We start from the raw sequence: 21,870 nt of genomic DNA, 5'->3' as shown, positions 1-21,870 counted from the left end.
ATGTTATGTAAAAGGTCTTGAGAATTCTACCAGTGAGTTTTCAGTCCAAAGGAACGTTAGGGCACAGGTGGCACACACCGTTGGTTAGGGATCATTTATGTAGATGATTCTGAAGGTTGCAAGAAAGGGACTTGCAGAACTCTTTAAATAGATGGGCTTCGAGGAGCATTTGAGGCTATGAAAGTTGGCAGGGAGTCAAACGGGAGAAGGCATTGCATTCTAAACAGATGCAGCACAAGAGATGTCTTGGAGATGAGTCTGGGAAGGAGCAAATGCCACATAGCTGCAAATCATTTCCAGTCTTTGTGATGCTTGGCACCATGTTTACCAGGCTCCGAAGTATTTAAATGCCTGGAGTACGTGTGTCCAAACGTGGCTCTTAAGCTCTTGTTTGGGACCACAAATCCTGTTGGCAAGTAGAAATTATGAAAATGATAGTTTTATAACACCTAGAGAGTCTTTGTTTGGCATTCTTGCTGTAGAGCAGCGATGGTGAACACTGATGAGCCTGAGTACCCACTCATCTTTAGAAATTGTGTACCTAATCAAACAGAGACTTCTTGTGCTGTCTCTCACCTACTCTTCCTTTAAAATCCTTCCCAAGAAGGACCCCCCTATCTTTCATTTACCAGGTTCTCTGCTCCACTAAAGTAATCTTTGCCGTTATCACTTCTTACTGCGACAAGTCACTTGGCTATGTCACAACACATCAAGCTCAATATTTACTCAAAATAGATAACCGCCCTGTAGGTGACCCCTTAGTGCCATGTGTGGCACCCTTTACTTAGGAACAGTATCACTGCTCTAGACCACTGGTTCCCATCAAGGATGCCAGTTCTTACAGCATACTTGGCATACCAACGATCTAGATTTTGGCTGCACCACCATTAGAATAAAATTGTTAAAAAATCCTCAACCATGGTCTGTGGGTGTGCCTGACGTACTGGTTTAGAAACCACTGCTCTAGTCACAATTGTCCCACTTTCGGTGGAACATGGATTTCGGGGTCTTCTCCCACTCTAGTTCCATGGTGTTCCACATCTCCAAGGCATCCTGGTCCTGAAGGCCAGCCAGGCAACGATTTAAATTGATTATAGATGACTGTTTAATTAACATTTTAATAAGCCTTTGTAACAGTTATTATTATTTAGAGGAAAGATCCATCTGCTTTGAGTTTGCTAAACAGCGTGTTCAGTATCATATTTTGAACGCCAGATTGGATGTTTTCCAGACCCCGGTATGTTCTGGATAAAGCCCATTGATATAGTGCTTTTTAATGAGTGTAGGTTACATATTTATCTTAGAAATAATCTATCACCTGGATAAAAATCAATAAAATGTAGATTCAATGTCAATATAAAAACAAAACACAATATGAAATATTTTTTTTTAAGTCTTGGTAAAATAACTTATCTATATTCTGTCTATATGTAATTTTGTACCAGTTTTTATTGTATTTTGTTATTATTTGTACATATGCAGATTACTTTATAGAATTTTTAAGATGCTGTGACGGACCGCCTGGCACCCCGACTGTGTACCTCCGCCAATCGATGCTTCCTAGCTGATGCTGAGAACCATAAGCACCGCACCAGACACCATAAGCACCGTAGACCCCACGAACCGCCACAGCTTGGTTGGGGTCTCGCTGTCCCTTCCCGTCCTGGACCAAACTCCTGAATTCAGAGACTCAGTGGGAAGGCCTCTCCTCCAGAGAGTATAGCTGTGAAGCTCTTACAAGAGCTAGTGATATAGCTGTGAAGCAGGTTCCCTACAAGCACGAGATGAGGCTACGTGTTGAGGGTTAAGCAGGAACTCTCTGCAGTCCAACATGGCCGCTTCTGATACCGGCCCATCCTAGGGTCAAAAGGTTCTGCAACCTCCAATGAAACTCCTCCTCCACTTCGAGCGCTGTCCAGGGACTAGCTGGCTCCATATCGCTGTAGACAGGGACGCTGCACGATACCTGGCTCTATCCCTCCATATCAATCCATAACGATTCCGTGGTCTCCAGGATGCTGTTCCTCTCACTAGGAAGCCATCCCACTGCTGCCACCAAATGTAACGGAGCTCCAGTCTCTTCGTGGTACAGGAGCTCCATTACAGATGCCAACACACACAGTGGGAGTTTCAAGAAAAGGCAAAAAAGTGAAGGCGTTATTACAAAGATGGACAAGGAGCTAGGATGGAGGCGCTCGGTTCCTAGATATATTTTTGGATTTCTATATTAAAGGCAGACTTTAAGCCAGGGGTAGGCAACCTTCGGTACTCCACATCTTCCTTGATGCTTTCCTAACATTAGGGCTGTAAAAGTATTATGGGGGATGTAGTCCACAACATTTGGAATGCCAAAGGTTGCCTATCCCTGCTTTAAGCAATATATCCACTACTGCTTGTTGTTGTGCTTAGATTGCCTAAAATAGCCTGGCGCCAACCTCAAGTTTACCGTCAAACCTTCTAAGAGAGGTTTAATATGAACCAAAGCTTGTTGTAGAGGAGCTGCCCATTCATTATGCCAAATACATACTTCCTCATTATACTAATAAGTGCCATCCAACCTGGATGACATTGATTGTCTGAGCTATACTTCCCCCTGCACTCTCAGCCAATCAATGTAATTCAGGTTGGACAAAATTAAAAGTGATAATATCAAATTATTAGTTCTGTCTTATTGGATGGATCCAGCTGGATTCAATCTCTGCACTCAGATAAAATTCCCAGTTTATATCAAACTGTTCTAAGGTTTAATATTAAAGTGCGGGGGTGATACAGGGGTGTTGGAGGCAACAGCAAACTGTAGAGTTTAGGTTGTTTAGAGTTTACCTTTTAATTTTAATTTTCTTTCGATCCCACAAAACACCAACATTTTGAATACAAAGGATACGTAAACATGATATTACAAATCATGGAAAGTGACAGTAACACTTGAATCACTAAAAACTAATTACCAATTTGATGTTACCACTGATTGCTATGAGGAAGAGAGGTCAATATCGCAATGTAGTAATTGCATTCGCAAAGCAAAAATTGGCAATAGAAACCAACAAAAACAAAATATGTAAAATTCAGAGTGTTTACTGTTAAATAATTAAATGTAACAGAGCGCCCATAGAGGGTTATTCATCAAAATGACAATAGCTGGGAAATCCAAGAAAAACCATAATGAATTTCAAGTTTGAGGCCAGAATAGCTTATACAGAAGCACAACTGACTTGGAGAATGCCTTAAATTTGAAATCCACTTGAAATTTAGACTTCAATGAATAGCCCTATAGCGTTTTTTAAGGTTCACAAATTCTAAAAAGTATTTCTTAGTAATATGTTTAAGACTAATAATTTAAGACACAGTTGCTGGAGATGAAAGGAACCACTGAAACGTATTCTGTACGTTTTTGTTTGTTTTGAATTTTTTTATTTTTTTTTTAGACATTTTTATTACATTTTTTTTTAACCAGGCCCGTACTTGATATTTACACAATCCATTCCATTTACTTTTCAAAGATATCCCCTTGATTTATTTTTTTTTAAATTCTTTATTTTTGTGTGCAGAGGTAAATATACGATTCAGCAATATTACAGGGCTTTAGAGAGATATTAACAGTGTTCCGTATAGCATAGTCATGGTGTGCTGCACTTTTTTTCTTTTTTAACAGGGTTAATAACAAGATATAAAACATGCTTGTCAACATTTTCTTTTGTGTGCGTTATAACAGGAGATGGCTTTCTTGTGAGCGCATCTGAGAGGTGTGATGGGTGTTGGGTATCTCGAGAAAAAGGGGGGCTCTTAGGTGTGCCCTTGTGATGTGTGAGATAGTCGTATGGGATTCTATGTGGAGGCTCGTAGTGGCCTCCCATGCGTATGTCCGTGGTATTCTGCGGGAGGTCCCCAGGTGTGGGGTGTCTTTTGCCTAGTGGCTGTCATATTAAGGTATGTGGCTGGGTGTCGCTAGGCGCACTGCCAAGGTGCCTGAGGGGAGATGTGGGACCTCCTCTTTATGTGTTGCCCCTAACCCAGGGGGGGGGGGGAGGAGGTTGTAGCATCAGTGTGCCTCAAGGTGCTTGTCTCTGCAGGTTCTAGAGCTCTGGTAGAGCAGTGGTCTGGAACGTGTGTATGAGAGAGAAACAGTAATAAAAAAAAAACCCAAATATACATATGCAACTTAAATCAAACAGGTATAACGGCTTGTGCCGATTTTGCCCCAGATGTTTTTTGTGCAGGTGCCATAGCCATAATCATTGGCCCAGTCCCCATTAGCTGTCAACCGTCGGTTTCCTGTGAGCTTCCGGCTCTTGGGACGAAGGGGGTGATGTGGGCAGGGTCCCATGTGCCCCCAGGGGTGGTCGCCAGTGGGTCCTGATGGCTGTCCGTTAGTCCCAGTGCTTGGAAGAAGGCCGATGCCCCTTCTATTGACGTGAGTGTGTGAGTATTTCCATTGTGGGTTACCACAAGCGTTCCTGGGGCTCCCCAGCGGTAGGGTATGGCTGCAGATCGTAGTTGAGAGGTAACTGTACCCAATGACTTCCTCCAGACTAGGGTATTTTTGGTGAGGTCTTGATAAAATGTTAACGAGGAGCCTTCAAAGGGCAGAGGTGCTTTATTCTTCAGTGCCGGAAAAAGACTAAAGTGAAATGGTTGCTCCACTAGAGATGAAAAAATTGGGCATCCATTCCACAAGATGATATCTCTAAAATGTTTAGAATAATTATGGGGTATACCCTTTATTAAGCCGCTTACAGACAAAGTGTAATAATAGTGAAACACTCGTGAAAATACAGGTGAATTAAAAACTGGGTGGATGCAGTATGGATATTCTACACAGGTAATGAGGGTGGCAAAAAATATCTGAAATGAAGTATAAAGTAAAGAGTACAATATATAGTACAATCTATGTTCAGTCAGATATCTTATACACCCTAACCCTACAAGAATGGAGGGCTTTGTAGATATCCCGGCTTTAGACGTGGATCTACAGCTCCTTTCTACAGACTCTGGTATATTTTTGGTAGAATTAGACAATTTGGAACAAATACAAGTTATCCATGTGTAGTCATATGGTGTTCGTCCAAATTGTTATAAGTCATACAGAGTCTAGAATGAGCTAGAGGAGAGTGTGTATTTATGATGCCACTCTGTGTTTAAAACAGAATGGTGATACATAGGGAGCTGCTCAGTTAATAGAGAACAGATATCAGCATCCGTGTATCTATATACATCATAATGGATAGTGTATAGAGTTGATTTCAATTATCCAGATATCGCCTTACAGGGTTAAAGTGCCTTAGAGACAAACTTTGTACTTATATAGTCAGTATTTAGAGGTAGCGATAAAACAGTCTTAATAGATTAGTAAGAGTGCAATTTTGTAGATGTGGCTAGACGACTGATTGCGCAGGGTATACATGCGGGTCAGTCCATAAATATCCCAAAAATAAGTGGGTAACGGCACAGACCTCATGTACAGGTAAATACCCGCCCATAAGCCAAAAAATCTCCCAAGAATATCAGCCACTAGGGCAAACTTAAATCAGATGAGAGTATGTTTTCCATCAAGTCTAGCTCCTATGTACACTTAATTACACTGCTGCTTCGAGGCAGCCTAACGCTGTGTAGTACAAACAAATAGTCCAGCTGACTAGAAAGAGTGATTTCCCACCCGATCTGACTCGTAGATATGTTTAAATATACTGCTGCTTCGAGGCAGCCTAACGTTGTATATTCCAAACAAACTGTCCAGCTGACTAGAAAAAATATATATATAAAAATAAATAGCTGCCTCAAGGTAGCCTATCTCTATATATGACACGTAAACTGTTAAGCTGGCTAGAAGAATATGTAGATATGTCCACTATAATCGCCAGAGACTACTGCTACTACTGAGGAAACAGTTACACAGTCTATATGTCTAAGCAGAGTTTAAAGTGTACTCCTTAACTGCTGAGTCCCTATTCCCTAGTAATACCAGGAATAAATACTGTTACTACTGCTAGAGAGACAGTCTAGTAGTTACTGATCGAAGCACAAGGTACTAGTCTATATAAGATACAAATTCCCCACGTTATTGAAAGTCAGTCAACTGCATCCCCCAGTATTAAAACTAAGTTCGGCAAACGCTCGACGCGCGTTTCGGCGTGGTCACATGCCTTTGTTGTTTCTCTAATCTTCAGTGCCATCATGATCTGGTTCCTATCTTGTGAGGATAAGCAGCGGAGGATAACGTCTCGTGCTGTTCCAGTTGGTGTTTTAGGTGTGCCCGATATGCGATATACTCCGGCCATAACCATCTTTTTGGCTGTTGTGTGGGGCAGTATGGACGTGATTAATCTACGTACGTAATGAGGGAGTTCCTCTGCTTCACCGCAGCAGAGAAGCCACGGATTTTTATGTGGTTCCTGCGCTGTTTGTCCTCCAGGGCTGAGATTTGGTGTGACAGTGTGACTTGAGTGGTTTGCAATTGTTGTACTGTCTCTTTAAGGGCAACGATGTCAGTTCTGGCAGTCATATGTCCTTTTCAGAGGTTGGTACTCTGTCAGTTATGGCCTGTATGTCAGTTCTCAGAGCCCTGAGGTCAGCAGCCCACACTTGTTGGATGTCATTAAGCAGAAGTTTCAAATCCTGCTTTGTTGAGGGTGCAGACCCGTCCGGGTTGTCAATTATGTGTAGGAGACTTGCCTGGGTGGTCGGTGTAGCCTCTTGTCTGTCCTGCGCCCGGTTCTCCTCATTCCGGTCTCCAGCAGGGGTCAGCTTAGGCTGCATGGGCTGTCTCAGCATGTCCCCAATGTCTCTGCCGTCAGCCACTGTGTTTGGCTTTTGGGAGCGTCTCCCCATTGCGGTCCGGTGTTCCGGTTGCGGCAGGTAGGTCATGGGCTCCCTTCCCTGCGGGGGTTGTATGGTGCTGCCGCGGAGGAGTGCTTCCAGTCCCAGGCTCAGGGGTGTGTTGTAGGCCGCAGATTTGCGTCATGGTTTGGAGTGCCTTGTCGTGAGAAAGAAAGGCATCTATCGATGCGTTATGGCTCTGGGGACCCAGCTGTGGCGGTAAGAGGGTCGGATGGGCTTTAGTTGCTTTGATATTTGGTCGGATTCAGTCGGTTGATTGGGAGCTCGCAGAGATGGCGTCCGCTTGTCAGGCTTGCAAGCTCCGCCCCCCACCCCCCATCCCCTTGATTTTTATTTATTTCATTTTGCAAAAAAATTGCTGCTTAGCAGTTTATCTTCCTAAGTGGCTAGCTGTAGGAAAACCCTAAATAATGTCACCGGCAACATAATTACACATTGATTACATATAGTCATCAATTCACTGTTGTTTGTCTACTCCCACACATCTTGTGTTCTTTAGGCATCATTTCTTTCACATACAATTAAGCATGAATAGCCTTATTGAAGGAATTACAACACCCTCGTAATGCTTAGTTGTAAGATTTCCCGCCCTTCTCTTTATATTTATTTGGAGAAATGTTTTTTTGAAAAACATCTCTTGTGTTGCAACATGTGTTGGCTAGTAGATGTGAGGTGGAATAATTCAGAGCAATGTTTGTTTTCCACCAGAAGTCATCTACCGTTTTAATTTGGAGAGATTTTTAGAAAAGCTGGGCCCCAGGGGATTTGTGACTTATTAGGGTGGAGACTGAGTTACTGTCTAATAGATGATGGGTAAGGATTGGTTGTATGAAGTAGAAAGCAGACCAAATTTGTAGAAATTGTGCAGATTTGAGGGAGACATACACGAGAATGTTATTTTACTTGAGTAAATAAGGTAGCATGCTGGAGTGCCAAAACCATAGACACCCATGCTCTACAGAAGCATATTCTGAGGAGAGAGCAGACTGCATTAAAGGGACACTCCAGACCCCTGAAGCACTATTACAAAAGTGTAAATTTCAATAAAATTTGGAACTTTTATAAATTATCCTTGTTACACCCCCCTGACTGTCTATCAGACAGCAGGTCTTGTTACTTCCTGGTTTGGTTAGCTCAGTAGAGCTAAACTAAGGAGGCAGCAAGGGCTCAGTACACCTGCCTTGCAAAGACGTCTCATTGAGCTGCATTGGAAAGTCTGTGATTGGACAGCCACAGAAAGTCTGGGCGGGGTTAGCAGGGTAGGGTTTGCAAAGGCAGCAGACAAGAGATTTGCATCTTTTGTAAGCTGTTTTTACAATATACCCCCAATGGAAAAAATGCATATTTAACCCCTTAAGGACACATGACGTGTGTGACACGTTATGATTCCATTTTATTCCAGAAGTTTGGTCCTTAAGGGGTTAAAGGAATTAATACAAAGCCCAGTGATATTATTGTTTTTTTTAATGTTAATTAGAGATTTTTCCATGCAAAAAAGTATAATGAAAAACAAATAAACTTGGCTACTGCATACTTTAAATACAAGACCCATTTCCTGTTTAAATCATAGTAAAGAAATTAACAGCACCATGTCTCTTACCAAGAGAAATTATTTGATGAGGGTTAATAATCAATTGCAATAAATGACAGTATGACAGTCTAGTTCAATGACACATCATGTGATTTGCTCAGAAATGAGGCAGTGCTGTAACTATAATTGTCACTGTACCAACCAGATTCACACTGCGTGCATGTTTACTGGCCTCTCAATAAGGCCGCCATCTTTGTTGTCATAACAGCCTTTGCTTTAAACACCCAATGAAAGCAGCGTACGCTCTGCTTATATTCCCTGTTACAGTAGAGTCTCCGAGGAAGAGATTTTATGATGCTAAATACTGTTATTTGTAATTAGCATGTTTAAAATGCTCCTTTTTATTTATATTTTTATTTTTATTTAGTAAATAGTAAATATTCATATACATTTAATGTATTTTATAAATATATTTAACGTAGGGCAATTTTTAGATGCATTGTCTTTTTTTAAGGGATATCGTAGGTTCTTACACTGGACATGGACAATTAATAAATATATATGTTTTTATACACTAAAGTGAAAATTCTAAATTAATTCAAATTGGATTTCAAATTGAAGGCGTGAGTAGTCGCACTGAAAGCACAACTGAATTAGAGATTTTTTCCTGTTCAGCTATTTTCACCTTAAATTTGAAATTCACTTTGAATTCTCACTTTAGTAAAAAAAACTCTGATAGAATAATAATGTTATACTCATGGGTATAGTATTTTAAGAGGCCGTATGGGTTAATTGTCTCGTAGCTTGCCGTGAGTGGATACATCTGCCACATGCATGTGTGACTGCAGTTACTTAATTAATTAAGAAAAATTGACTGAAGTTAAATGACAAATTGAAAGAAGACGCCATTCGGTTATTATAACCATATTCAAAAGTTAAAATTTTGCCACAATTATTTTATTCAGGAAATAAAAAAAAATGAGTGAATCGTTGAACATTCTAAAAAGCAAGCTCGCAGTTTCTTTCATAAAATATACATCACAAGGGAAGAAGTTACAAAATGAATTATCTTGAAATGTATCGTTAAGAGATAATTTGATGATAGATATCTGTGAGCAGCTAATATTACCTCCTGCTAATAGCTTAAAGGAACACTATAGGGTAAGGAACACAAACATGTATTCCTGATCCAATAGTGTTAAAACCACCATTTAGGTGGCTTGCCTCCCCCCGTAGAAGGGGTTAAAATTCACTTTATTTCCAGCGCAGTGCATGTCCGCTCTCAACCCGCCTCCTTGGTGACATCATCAGGATTTACGCTTTTTAGCCAATCCACTGCTGTTCCATAGGGTTAAATCAGGATGGGGCAGGGCCAAACGCTGTTTTGGCCAATCAGTACCTCCGGATAGAGATGGATTGAATCAATGCATCTGTATGAGGAAAGATTCAGCTGAACAACAGTGCTGCCTACTGTGCAGCACTGCCCCAGGAAGCACCTCCACTGGCCATCTGAGGAGTGGCCAAGGAGGTGTCCCTAGAGGGCAATGTAAACACTGCATTTTCTCTGAAAAGGCAGTGTTTGCATGAAAATGCCTGAAGGGAATAATTATACTCACCAGAACAAATACATTACGCTGTAGTTGTTCTGGTGGCTACGCTTTAGTGTCCCTTTAATACGTGTTGTTTATGTATACGGATATACCGTTTTTATAAACTGTATTTCTCATAAGCTCCTGCTTGCAGACATACATGCTATGCACAAATGGTCCCATCGATAGCTATGGAAGCACCAGGATTGGCTGGAGAGGATTCTGTCATCTTATGCTTTGGTGAGAGCTTACTGTAGAAACTGCAGATCCTGCGCATTTATTATTAATGCAGTACGTTTATTTTATTTATTATTATTATTATTTATTAAGCTGGGTTATTTACTAAGGTAAGTATTCAAAGTGAATTTCAAGTTTAAGGCCAAAATGAAAATAGAAAGTTTGTAATTCAGCTATTTTGCCGAGCGGAGCGGTCGCACTGCAGAAGAGCTCCGGGCAAAACAGTCCAAAATCAGCCAAATTAACAGCAACAAATTGCATTCTGCCAGCATTTTAGCCCCAGAGACAGGGGCTCGACTGGGAGAAGATGCAAAACAGAGTCCACGACCAAAACAGGCGACCGCATCCAGGAGATGGACCGGAGGCCTACTTGCGGCATACTCAGAGGCAGGGGGAGGCGGCCGATCCCTCAGCCGACTGCAGCCTACTCTGCTACGGATTTCCCCAGATCATCCTCCCCCCCCCCCCCCCACGTGGACCAAGGCACCCCAGCCCTGTCTGCCCCCACTCTCAGAGCGGCTGGACCGCCTATTCGCGGACTTCTGGGCAAAGATCCTCCAACGCAGGGGCACTCCGGAGGGGACCCGACCGACGACAATCCCATTGAGCTCCGCACAGAAGCCCTCAGCGCCAGCATGGCCCCCGAGAGTGCCATGGACAGCGGGGAGAGGCCACTCCAGCAGCCGGAAGGCCCCCCGCAGGCCACAGAGCCTTAGTACCCAAGCTCACACGAAGCGGAGTAAGGCCAAGTCACAGCCTGCTAGGCGGAACCTTACCACACCACAGATAGTTAAGAAACAGAGGGGGGAGGCCAGAGACTGCCATCATGGTCCAGCTGTAAGCCTCCAACGTCGACGCAACTCATGCACTGGGAGAGATCCCGACCACCGCATGGCATAGCAGCATGGAGGGGGATCGCGACCTCAAAGGATGAAGCGGGTTACAACACAGGCGGGCGCCTACCCAGGCCCATCAGGGACAGATAAGGCAATGCAGCCTTGGAGGCTGCCGCAGCAGCTTACACGCAGTCCCCGTCTCATATGCCTAATCGAAGAAACTAATTGCAGGGAAAGCTGGGTCTCTCTACCTTTGGGCATCTTTTAAATCTTACCTGCGGACTACTGGTTATTGAAAAAGGCTTGCTGCAAACCAAACATATATAAATGCTACCTATTAGTTATCCTAAGCTTATAGTTCCACATCTTGATTTACACTCATAGTCTACTTTAATCTACCTTGCTATATCTCAATCAGTGTGTATATAATATGCTTTTCTACCCTTGTTAACACAACCACGGGCAAGATCAACTTAAGCATGTTTAATATAAAATACCTGTGCAGTACCCTCATGTGCCATAATGCTTTACAACTTGAATTGCTTATGTCTTATACTGTGGCAACGTAAACGCATGTATGTCAATCTTATGCACAACAAAAATAAAGAATATAAATTTTGAAATTCCGTTTGAATTCCTGACAATTCTCAATTTATTAAATTTGGGACAGTCCTGCTGAACCTGGTAATCTTTCAGTCAAGGGACATTATAGTCTCCAGAACACAGCATTCAGGCTTTTTAATGTAAACACTGCCTTTTTAGAGAAAGGGAAGTGTTTTACATTGCTGCCTAGGAACACCTCTACAGGCAGTCACTCAGACAGCCACTAGAGGTGATTCCTGTGTCAGTTCTGCATGTAGGGCTGAACGTTCCTTATAGGGATGCATTGATTCACTGCATCTCTTTGAAGAGATGCTGATAAGCGCAGTGCAGGGTTTTGCTGCGCATGCACAATAGCCTCCCTATGCTTTCTTATGGGAAAGCATTAGATTGACTGAGATTGTCAAATTTGATGGAGACGGAGCGAGGTGGAGCCCGCCCTGACAAGACCAGCACAGGAAAAATGTGAGTAAAATAAAGTTACCTTTTCAAAGAAAGGGGAAGGGGGGCCGGTCACCTAAACAATTATTTTATAAATACATGTTTGTGTTCCTGGCTCCTTCCACACAGTACTTTATTGTAGTTGCTCTGTTATTTGCTTAACTGTAGAGATTACAAAAACATCAAATTGCAAAAACAGCCAAGCATAAAATAGCCACGACTAGAACCGAGTTGGAGAATCTGTTACAAAAAAAAAATATTTGGATTCCCTTAATACAATTCTGAATTTAGTGAATAACCCAGATTTCTTATTTTTGTCTTTTTTTTTTTAAATGAAAAGAAAATTACTGTGTGGGTTGATAAAGGGAGTTCCAGGCAATTAATGCTGTACAAATCAGAGCATGACACATTTCTTTTGAGCCGAAGATATACGTACAAATATATATATATATTTATTATATTATTATTTTATTATTTTTATAGCAAGCAAATTACGTAGTACTGTACAATGGGTGATAAATATAAATTATTACTTTTTCTAATTATTATTATTTGTTTTTTATTTTTTATTTGCTGCAGACTTATAAAATAGTAAACATTTTTTTTTCCCCCCATGCATTTATTAAATGAGACCCTGTAGTGGCGGTGCAGTTTGTATACTTCTTTTGCCTGTGTGATACTGACAGCCAAATAATTATCCCAGTAGTTGCGTGTGCATGTGTGGAGGTGTTTTGGAACATCATATAATATGGCATCCCCCATGGATGATGATACTCTGCTGTGTGCAGCATTTTTTAAATTTTTTATTTAAGAAATCAGCCCACTCATGTTGCGGCTACACACCATTTAGGAAGGTCAATAACCGTGCTCCAGGACATAATTGCTAGTCACTATGGCAACCTGGGGTTTGTCGACCCCCGCTTCATTGGAAAGATCAGGCGTTAAAAATATAGGTAAAGAGATTCTGAGAACTGTTACTACGTTTTTTTTAACCAGCGGATCTCAACTGCATAATGAATTAGAAGCTGTTCTGTGAATTTTATGAAGAATTTTAGATTTGTATATTGAGATCCTCAGCAGGAAAAAAAAAAAAAAAAAAAGAACAAATAGCAGAGATGTAAAGTGTATATAAAGTAATTATACCATTTTATTAAAAACAAAAATGTCGACATGAGAAATAAGGTGCCATAAATTGTAGTACAACAAGTAAAACGAATCTGTTATAAATCATTAATAATGAAGAATAAAAGATAAAATAATAATAAAATTAAAATAAATCAGCAAATACGATTCATGGCAACTCTTGAAGTACAAATTAATTTTATTTGCTGTTTTTATTTTTTACTTTATCCAGAATTCTATGTATACCATCCGATAATCAGAATTCTGAGCGTCACTGTGAGGTTACATTCTCCTAGGTTTCTGGTTTACATGCAATATTGATACGAATAATAAATCCATCTTTAGTAACTCCATGAACGAGGTTAATCTTTCCCCGACTTTGTGTTACTCTCCTTAACGTGGGCACTTTCTGTGACTGTAGTCGTCAATCCTCTCCAGCCTGGGAGGGTAGCGATACTGTGCAGAAGAAGCAGGCTGTCCTCTGCGCTCTTCTGCATCTTCTGGACACCTACAAGGACTCGCTGCAAGAGGAGGAGAGAACGTTCCAGTTAATCAAGGTTAGAAAGCTCTGCGTTATGAGAAAGCTAACTTAAAACGACCAGGCAGCCTGTGGCTTTCCAGCTGTGGTTGTCCTACAGCTCCTATCATCCTAAGCGCTGGCTCTTGTTGGATGATGGATTCTGTAGGCCAGGGGTAGGCAGCCCTCGACACTCCAGATGTTTTGGACCACATCTCCCTTGGTGCTTTGCCAGCATAATGTCTCATTGTGAAAATGTAGTCCACAACATCTGGAGTGCTGAAGGTTGCCTATCCGTGTTGTAGACCAAGAAGAGGAGAAGGCAACAGGCTGTTTGTCCACAGTTGCTGCATGTTTTGCCTTGCCCTGCACAACATTGCATGTTGCCGAATCAGATTCACTGTTCGATGCCTCCATAGGAGACGTCTGGTTGTCACATACACCTTTTGTCCCCCTTAGGATTTCTATGTCCTGGTGATGCGTGATGCTCCTAATTTCCCACAACTGGAGGGGAATGTCATCCGCCTGCATCGACTGGTGGAGACGGCCGAGCTCAGGTGACATGTCACATGATTGCATATGCTGACGGGGGTATATCACATGCACTCATTGTCACACATGCATGCAATGGGTCACAGTGTAAGCTATGTATGGTCAAAAGGGAGCTTTCCAGCTGTTGTAGAACTACAAGTACCATAATTCTTTGCCAACCTCGGTGGAGGCGTACTTCCACAACAGCTGGGGTTCTACCACTTGGACACCGGTGGTTTAAGTACACAGCATGATGGTCCTGCACCTACACACACAGTACATCATTTACGGGCATCCAGATGGGAAACTAATATCACAACCCATGTATTGCTATGTCTTTCCTATTTCCAGACTCACCGATGGCACCGCTGCTCCTTGCTCAAAGCAAGTCAAGCCTCTATTCCGCCATTTCCGAAGGATTGACTCCTGCCTCCAGCCTCGGGTAGCATTCAGGGGATCGGATGAGAGTAAGTACCTCCAGTCTCTCTAAACATCGCCTTTTTCTTTGTATTGCACCACATTGTTAAACAGTGACCTGTTGTGAATTAAAAACAATGGAAATACCTTTCTGTATTTTAGTGAATTGGAAACCAAATTGCTAAATTTAAGCTAAACTAGTGAAGCTGTTACTGCAAATGAGCTGAAAAATATTTCCGTATTTGCTATTTTATCCTGAATGTTGCAATTCCGTTTTCAATTCACTGCTTCATGAATAAACCCCTGAGTTGTGAAATTCGTGTTCTACTCACTAACCGATGGGTGAAAGGTTTGCAGGATCAATGCCTTAAAATTAAACCTTCAATATTTTATATTTAAAAACAAAAACAAAAAAAAATGCCGTTTCTTGTGAGATTAAATTTCAGGGCTTCTCTTAGAGTGCAATATTCACTTAATGGAATGGGGTGGTTCTTCAAATTTATATAACTAATGTATGTGTAATTTTAATTAGTTTTTACCATAGAAACCTGATTTAACAAAAAAAAATAAAATATATATATATATATATATATATATATATATATATTAGCATGTTTGATATGACAAATTCCTTTATGTGTTTTGTGTCCTGGTACATTAGTTTGTTTTCTACGCCAGTAACACATTCTTACCTTTGTTTTTAGCAAATAAAATTTCAAATTGCAAAAATCTAAACACTTTCTCCAACCCAGGTATAGTCAGAGCTTGGCTGATTTAGCCTTGATTTTGCGAGTCGGATTTCAATTCACTACATTTAGTAGTTTTGTGAATAACCAGGGTAATATCATACAGCATTATTTTATCTCTCAGTCTCCGTAGAACAGTGATAGCAACTTTGAACTCCCCACCAGTTGTAGTCTGTCAATTAGTGACACATTGTAAACAACTACTGCTGTGCCAACAATTAAAAATCCCTGGTGTTGCATCATTTTACCTGTGTTGCTGTCTCTCGGTAGAGACCTTCTCCTTTCATTGTGTCACCTAACTTGCTTTGTGGCAGTTTTCTGCAGGGTATACATGCCTGATCATTCCTATGTTACGATCCGGAGCCGCCTCTCTGCTTCTGTGTCTGACATTCTCACATCCGTGTCTGAAAAACTGCAGTATTCTGAAGAGCAAGTACAGAGAGAGGAACCACTCGTCTTGGTGGCTGTTACCAGTGCTGGGGGTGAGAATCATTGGCCTTATACCTTGTGTCAATATTATTATTGATAGTACGAAAATTGAGAACAGATTTACAGCTAAGCCTTCAAGAGAAGCTACCAGCAACCATTTGTGAAAGTCGTAGAGTCTTCGTATGTGGCATTCAGAATACCTGCACAATGACGCGTTTTGCTAATACAGTGCTTTTCAATAATATTCAGATGACAAAATCTCCACTATTTTGTTTTAAGGTTAGGAATATGTAGTATTTATTTCTACTTTTGCATCATTTTTGGTCGAGAGATATTGCACACTTAAAAGAACACTAGAATGTTAGGAATACAAAACTGTATTCTTAACGCTAAAGTGTTCCTCTGCACCTCCTCCCACTGGTGGCACTAAAAGTGATAAATATCCCTTTTTTTCCCACTTACATAATTCCTCGGCGCTGACGTTGGAGGAGGCGGAGATGGAGCCTAGTTCTTTTTTTGGGACTTTTCTTTGAGGTACCCAAAAAAAGGACACCAGCCCAAAAACCTTAAAGTTGCTTGGTTGGAGAAAAGAACAAAAGGCATAGTTCTAATTTAACCCCCTCTCTCCTCAGACAAGGTCCTGTTAAAGCCAGATGATGGCTGTATCTTCACTACCCTGGGGATAAACAGTCATCTTTTTGCCTGCAACCGAGAGGAACTGCGCTCTTTGGTAAGAACCAACCAGCACTGCTGAAAGTTAATTTTTTTATAGGAATGATACAAATAGATATATATACATATATAAGTAGATTTGACTCAAATGAGGTGTCAGGGAGGTTTTGCAGGCTCATTTTATGATGGTTGTAGAAGAGATGCTGAAGAATCCTTGGCTCTGGACATTGTTGTTTACATTTTTTATTTTGTGTGCAGGGTTAGGTTTTTGTTTTCTTTTGTTTAGTTAAGAGGGCATGTTGCTGGAGTTTTGTATCGTGGAGTATTATGAGACACATTGTAGTATTTGTTCACTAGACTCAAAATGGCACAGAATTAATACCCAACTCTTAAAAATTAGGAAACAATAGTTGACTATATAGTTGAAGATTATTGCCAGGGATCTCAAACTCTGGCTCTCCATGTGTTCATGGCCTACAACCAGAATTCCAAGAAGGCAGCAGATGACCGGATAATCATGGGAGTTGTAGTCCAGCAACATCTAGGGTCCTGTGTTTAAGATGCCGGTTGTAGTAGAAGATGTCTTATGATATAAATACATGTGTGTAACCTTTCATTCATACCTCACCGATGCCTGAACAGGTACCACTTCCAGAGGAGGTCCAGTTACCGCCGGAGGACTCTCATATCCACCGGATCGAGGCTGAGGATTTGGCCAATCACCTTAGCGCTTTCCATTGGGAACTTTTCAGCTGTATACATGAGGTGAGCAAATATGGTCACATTTTTGTGCCCAACAAGTAGCAAAGCTGAACAGCCAGTCACATCCCCTGCATGGCATTAGCTATTTAAAAACATATTTTCGTGTCTTTTATCAGCTTCATGGTGACTCAATATGACTTACAGAACGTTATTCAGTATTATTTGGACTTAAAGGGGCACGGTCACCCCTCCGCTGAAAAATTAGTATTTTATAAAGATAGAATCTTTATGAAATACTAATTTTAACTGTATTGGAATTTCACTGACATTCCAACCCAGACAAGAGATATAATGAGACGAAGTAGGGACTACTTTCTCTCTGTATTTCTCCTCCGTCTGACTTTCTATATTTTTTTTTTTTTGCAGTGCATATAAACAGTACAAGCAGGCGTGAGGTGCCCCAATAGCAGTCCTCAGGCATTTCCCTTGCGTAACATGCGGGGCATTTGCTTAGTAGGCACAATTTTGTAATATAGTCTGGCTTAATTAGTTATAACGTTCGAAAACATCGGCTTGGAGTGTGAGTTATGTTGCAAACAGGCTTGGTCAGTTCGTATGTTAGTCTAGTGTCAACATGAGTAATATAGATATACAATGCTAGGTAAGAATTCTGGCTAGTGCGGTTAAGCTTTGTAGCAGTAGTGTTTAGGTGAGGCATAGAGACCTCTCTCCTAGGTAAGTCAGACGCTTATGACCTAACGTTTAATAACAATCTTATTTCTTAATGTGAGTCTATTCAGGTATGTGACCTCAATGAAAAATGCTAAGCTGATATGGGTAAACAAGCTAGTCAAACATTAAGTCTCGCATACATTGATGACAATAGTAATCAACAGTTGCTAGTGTAAGCTGCTTAGAGACATTTAGAAGCATACATTTCCACAATTTAGACAAATTCAAATAGCTACTTGTATTATTTCACCCTGGCTGGTCTAACTTGCATGATCTGGTACAGGCTCTGGGAGTCGTCTGTGTGATGGGCATGGTGCCTCGCCTGTATGAGCTGACTTGCGGTTAGCCGATGCCCCGTTTGTCATGTCGGTGTGGCTGGGTATGATTGTCCACCAGGGTAGGGATCCGGGCAGAGTTTGTTAGCTGGTGTCCTGTGGGCCATAGCCGTGTCGGACCAAGAACACCTAGTCTGGGCAACAGGAGGGCAGAATCTGCCGGGGTAGTTAGTAGAGAGTCCAGGAAAGCCTGTCGCTGGGTGCCACGTGTGTCCCCTCTCTGGAGCTGCCGCTTTGCAGGTTGTGAGTACGGTGGTATGTGGGCAGACTCACTGTGGGTGCATTTTGTTTGGAGGCAAAGTCCCTGTTCCCTGTTGTGGGTAGTCGCTTTACGGCGTCGCAGCCCTCCATCGCCGCCGCTGCCAGTGGCTCTTCCATGTTCCCCTCTCTGCTTGCCGTTGGTGTTGCTCGTTGATGGGGCAATTGAGCGCTCTCATTATGGTTTGTGGTGTAGGGTATGGAGGTCGCGGGCTTCTCTGACCCCCTGAGACTCTGTCCAGAGGCCCAACCGGTTGCTGAGGGCGCGTTGAGAGAGCAACCTTTCTCTTTTGGCTCGGCCTACGTGGCGTCCGCCATCTTGTGTGCTGCGCCCGGGTCTCGAAACGCAGTGGTGGTGTCGCTGAGCCTGGATTGCTTAGCCACTGGGTGAGGACCGGGATCACCCCCATCGGTCCATAGGGGGGGGAACAGGGCCGGTTCAGTCCGGTGTTGGACCTCTGGCTGAGTGCTGTCAGGCAGGATAGTGGGGCAGCGGCCGTCCGCCCCTCTCACCGCCTGTGAAGGCCTCAACCGGGTTGTCGACGACCTCACCTCCAGGGGACTGAAACTCGTGGAGCCGGCCTCGCCCTGGATCCAGCGTCCCCTTGGCACTGAGGCCCTTTGCTGTCGGTCTATGGTTAGTTTGTTTTTCATGTTTATATGCTTTTAAAGTTGGTGAGTTGCAGGAGCTGATCTCACTTGCGACCGTCCAGCTCGGCGGTCCGGCCCCGCCCCCCCGTCAGACTTTCTAAGACTCTCGGCAGAGCTTCAGAGTCAATCCAGACAACCGTCACCAGTGACGGCTGCAGGGAATTGGCTCTGTTTATGAAGAATCCTGTGGTCTCACAGGATCAACCGTAGACCTCAATGCTGTACTCTCGTGCATGCGCGAGAGTGCAGCAGTGATGTCGGCTCCTGGCAGCCTAACAGGGTTATTTACAAAAGTGGGAATTCATGGTGATTTTAAAATTTTAGATGTCTAGATTGACCTTTCATTTTACATTTTTCACTTTGAATGCTCACTTGTGACCCTGTTGGGTGATATTTTGCTTTTGGGGGTTTATGCAGACAGCATAATAAACAAGAATTAGCTTCAAGGGTCACCAGAGCTAAGAGATGGCCTTACCTTACCATAATACATACTTTGCTATGTATTACTTATATTGCATAATATTTTTAATTAGGGTTAGTGCAAGTGTTATGGTAATGTAGGAGTTAATGTGTAGATTTTTTGTGGTGTAAGAGTTAATGTTATGTATGTATGTATAGTGTCGGGGTTCAAGTTTAATGATATTGTAGTGTAACAGTGGTTAACGTTTCGTGGAGTGTAGAGTGGGGGCTATTGCTTAGTGATATTAAAATGTAGTGTAGTGGTGAATGTGTAGAATGGTGTGTTAGGGTATAGAAGAGGGCAAGTACTACTGTATGGGTAGTACTGGGGGTTACAGTACTGAGCAACAGCTATTTCAGTTGATGTCATTAAAATGGTGACAGGTGCCACTGGAGAGTTTAGCTCCGAATGATCTCAGGCAGAGCGAGATGTATGTACCAGTACTGCCCAACATTAAGGCCCGCAGACTGCATGTTGGTGATCTCTGCAGTTATCCCATTCTTTATGGTGAATAACTGCACATATGACATCACCATCCATGCAGAATAGTGTCTGGAAACATGATGTGCTCCCGCGTCCTCTTTTTACACTTCAGCACCTGTATTGATTGCAACAGAGCAGCCACAAATCCAATCTCAGCAAAGCAAGCCTTTCTCTCTCACCTAGTCATACTATCACTTGCAAATACAAGCTTTGTTAAACAAGGCTAGGGTGTGGGAAATATATTTCTAATCTGATTTTCAGACCGCTGTAAATGTGTTCAGTTATTTGTTTACTGTCTAGAGCAGTGATGGTTAACCTATGGTACGCGTGCCACAGGTGGCACGCCGGGCCCTCTCTGTGGGCACGTGGCCATAGGTCGCCGGGGAGGGGGAGGGGGCCGCTGGCTGTCTGCAGCAATGCAGAGAGGGCACCTGCCCGCCCAAAACGGCAGGGGCCTACTCTGCTTTCCGGGAGGACCTGGAAGCAGGGGGAGGGATCTAGGAAGCAGCTCTCCTGTACTCCCGCGAGCAATCTGTGTGTAGCGTTGCCGCGCATTACCATGGCAACGCTCCACACAGCATTGCGCAGGAGAAGAGCTGCTTCCAAGACATATACTTACTACCACTGGACCACAAGGGGGGATACAGATTTAATATGCTTTTTGTTTTTTTTGTTTTATGTACCTTTACTACCCCCCACCACACACACACACACACAACACAGCACTCCTACCCCCACACACAGCAGCCCCCCCACACAGCAGCTCCCCCACACAGCACAGCACCACTCCCACACACACACAGCACCCCTACCCCCCCCCCCCCCACACACAGCACCTTTACCCCCACACAGCACTCCTACCCCCCCACACAGCAACCCTACCCTCACACACACAGCACGCCCCCCCACACAGCTCACCTACCCCACCACACACAGCACCCCTACCCCCCCTCACAGCACCTGCAACCCCCCGCACAGCAACCCTCCCACACACTCAGCACTCTTTATGTATTCTGCAGTTTGTATGTATTCAGCAGTCAGTCTGTGTGTGTATTCAGCGGACTGTGTGTGTGTATATTCAGCAGACTGTGTGTATCTTTGTGTGTTTGTGTGTGTGTGTATTTAGCAGTCTGTGTGCGTGTCAGTGTGTGTATCTATGAAGCAGTCGGTGTGTGAATGTGTCAGCAGCCTGCGTGTATGTATTGCATTTGTTGGAGGTACTAATAAATATAAGCTTAATTTTATCTATTTATTTCATTATTTAAAATCTGCATCATTGAAGTCTGTTGTGTTCTTCTTTTAAAACCAAAGTTGTTAATTAGTTCGGACAACTGTACGAGTTGTTTTTTCTAAACTTAAACCTCAGTATTCAGGTTTAATTGCTGTGTTGGCACTTTGAGGAAAAAAAAGTTGTGTATGTATTGCGGTTTGGGCACTCTCAAAAACGTTCGCCATCACTGGTCTAGAGCATATTCACCAAAATAGGGCGATAATAACGATGAAATACATAGTTTAATTACTTTAATTCAGTTATCATTGCTGGTATGATTCAGTATGACTTGAAGGAAGTGTATAGTCTCTGGCTTAGCCACGCCTCCAGTAGGGCCGGGCTGTGTATGGCCAGAGACCCCGATCTAGTGTTAAACTGCTTGACAATGATTTAACACTGAATGGAGCAACACTGCCAGGGGACTCCAGGCATTATAATGAATTCAATGAGATGAAATTGTAACAGTGCCTACAGTGT

At 42.6% G+C, this 21,870-nt stretch overlaps 1 protein-coding gene across 1 annotated transcript in view; it reads left to right on the top strand.

The window, feature by feature from the left end:
- RAPGEFL1 (Rap guanine nucleotide exchange factor like 1) overlaps positions 1-21,870 on the top strand; it is a 58,358-nt gene that overhangs the window by 19,763 nt on the left and 16,725 nt on the right. Inside the window, exons 4-9 of the mRNA XM_063459078.1 lie at positions 13,597-13,747; positions 14,167-14,264; positions 14,590-14,705; positions 15,716-15,883; positions 16,463-16,560; positions 17,145-17,267. Of these exons, the coding sequence (XP_063315148.1) occupies positions 13,597-13,747; positions 14,167-14,264; positions 14,590-14,705; positions 15,716-15,883; positions 16,463-16,560; positions 17,145-17,267 (754 nt within the window). The remainder of the gene's footprint in view (positions 1-13,596; positions 13,748-14,166; positions 14,265-14,589; positions 14,706-15,715; positions 15,884-16,462; positions 16,561-17,144; positions 17,268-21,870) is intronic.

The sequence above is a fragment of the Pelobates fuscus genome, chromosome 6 (genome assembly GCF_036172605.1).
Source record: "Pelobates fuscus isolate aPelFus1 chromosome 6, aPelFus1.pri, whole genome shotgun sequence".
Taxonomy (NCBI): Eukaryota; Metazoa; Chordata; class Amphibia; order Anura; family Pelobatidae; genus Pelobates; species Pelobates fuscus.
The sequence above is the reverse complement of the archived record's forward strand: the minus strand, read 5'-3'. Positions and strand labels throughout refer to the sequence as shown.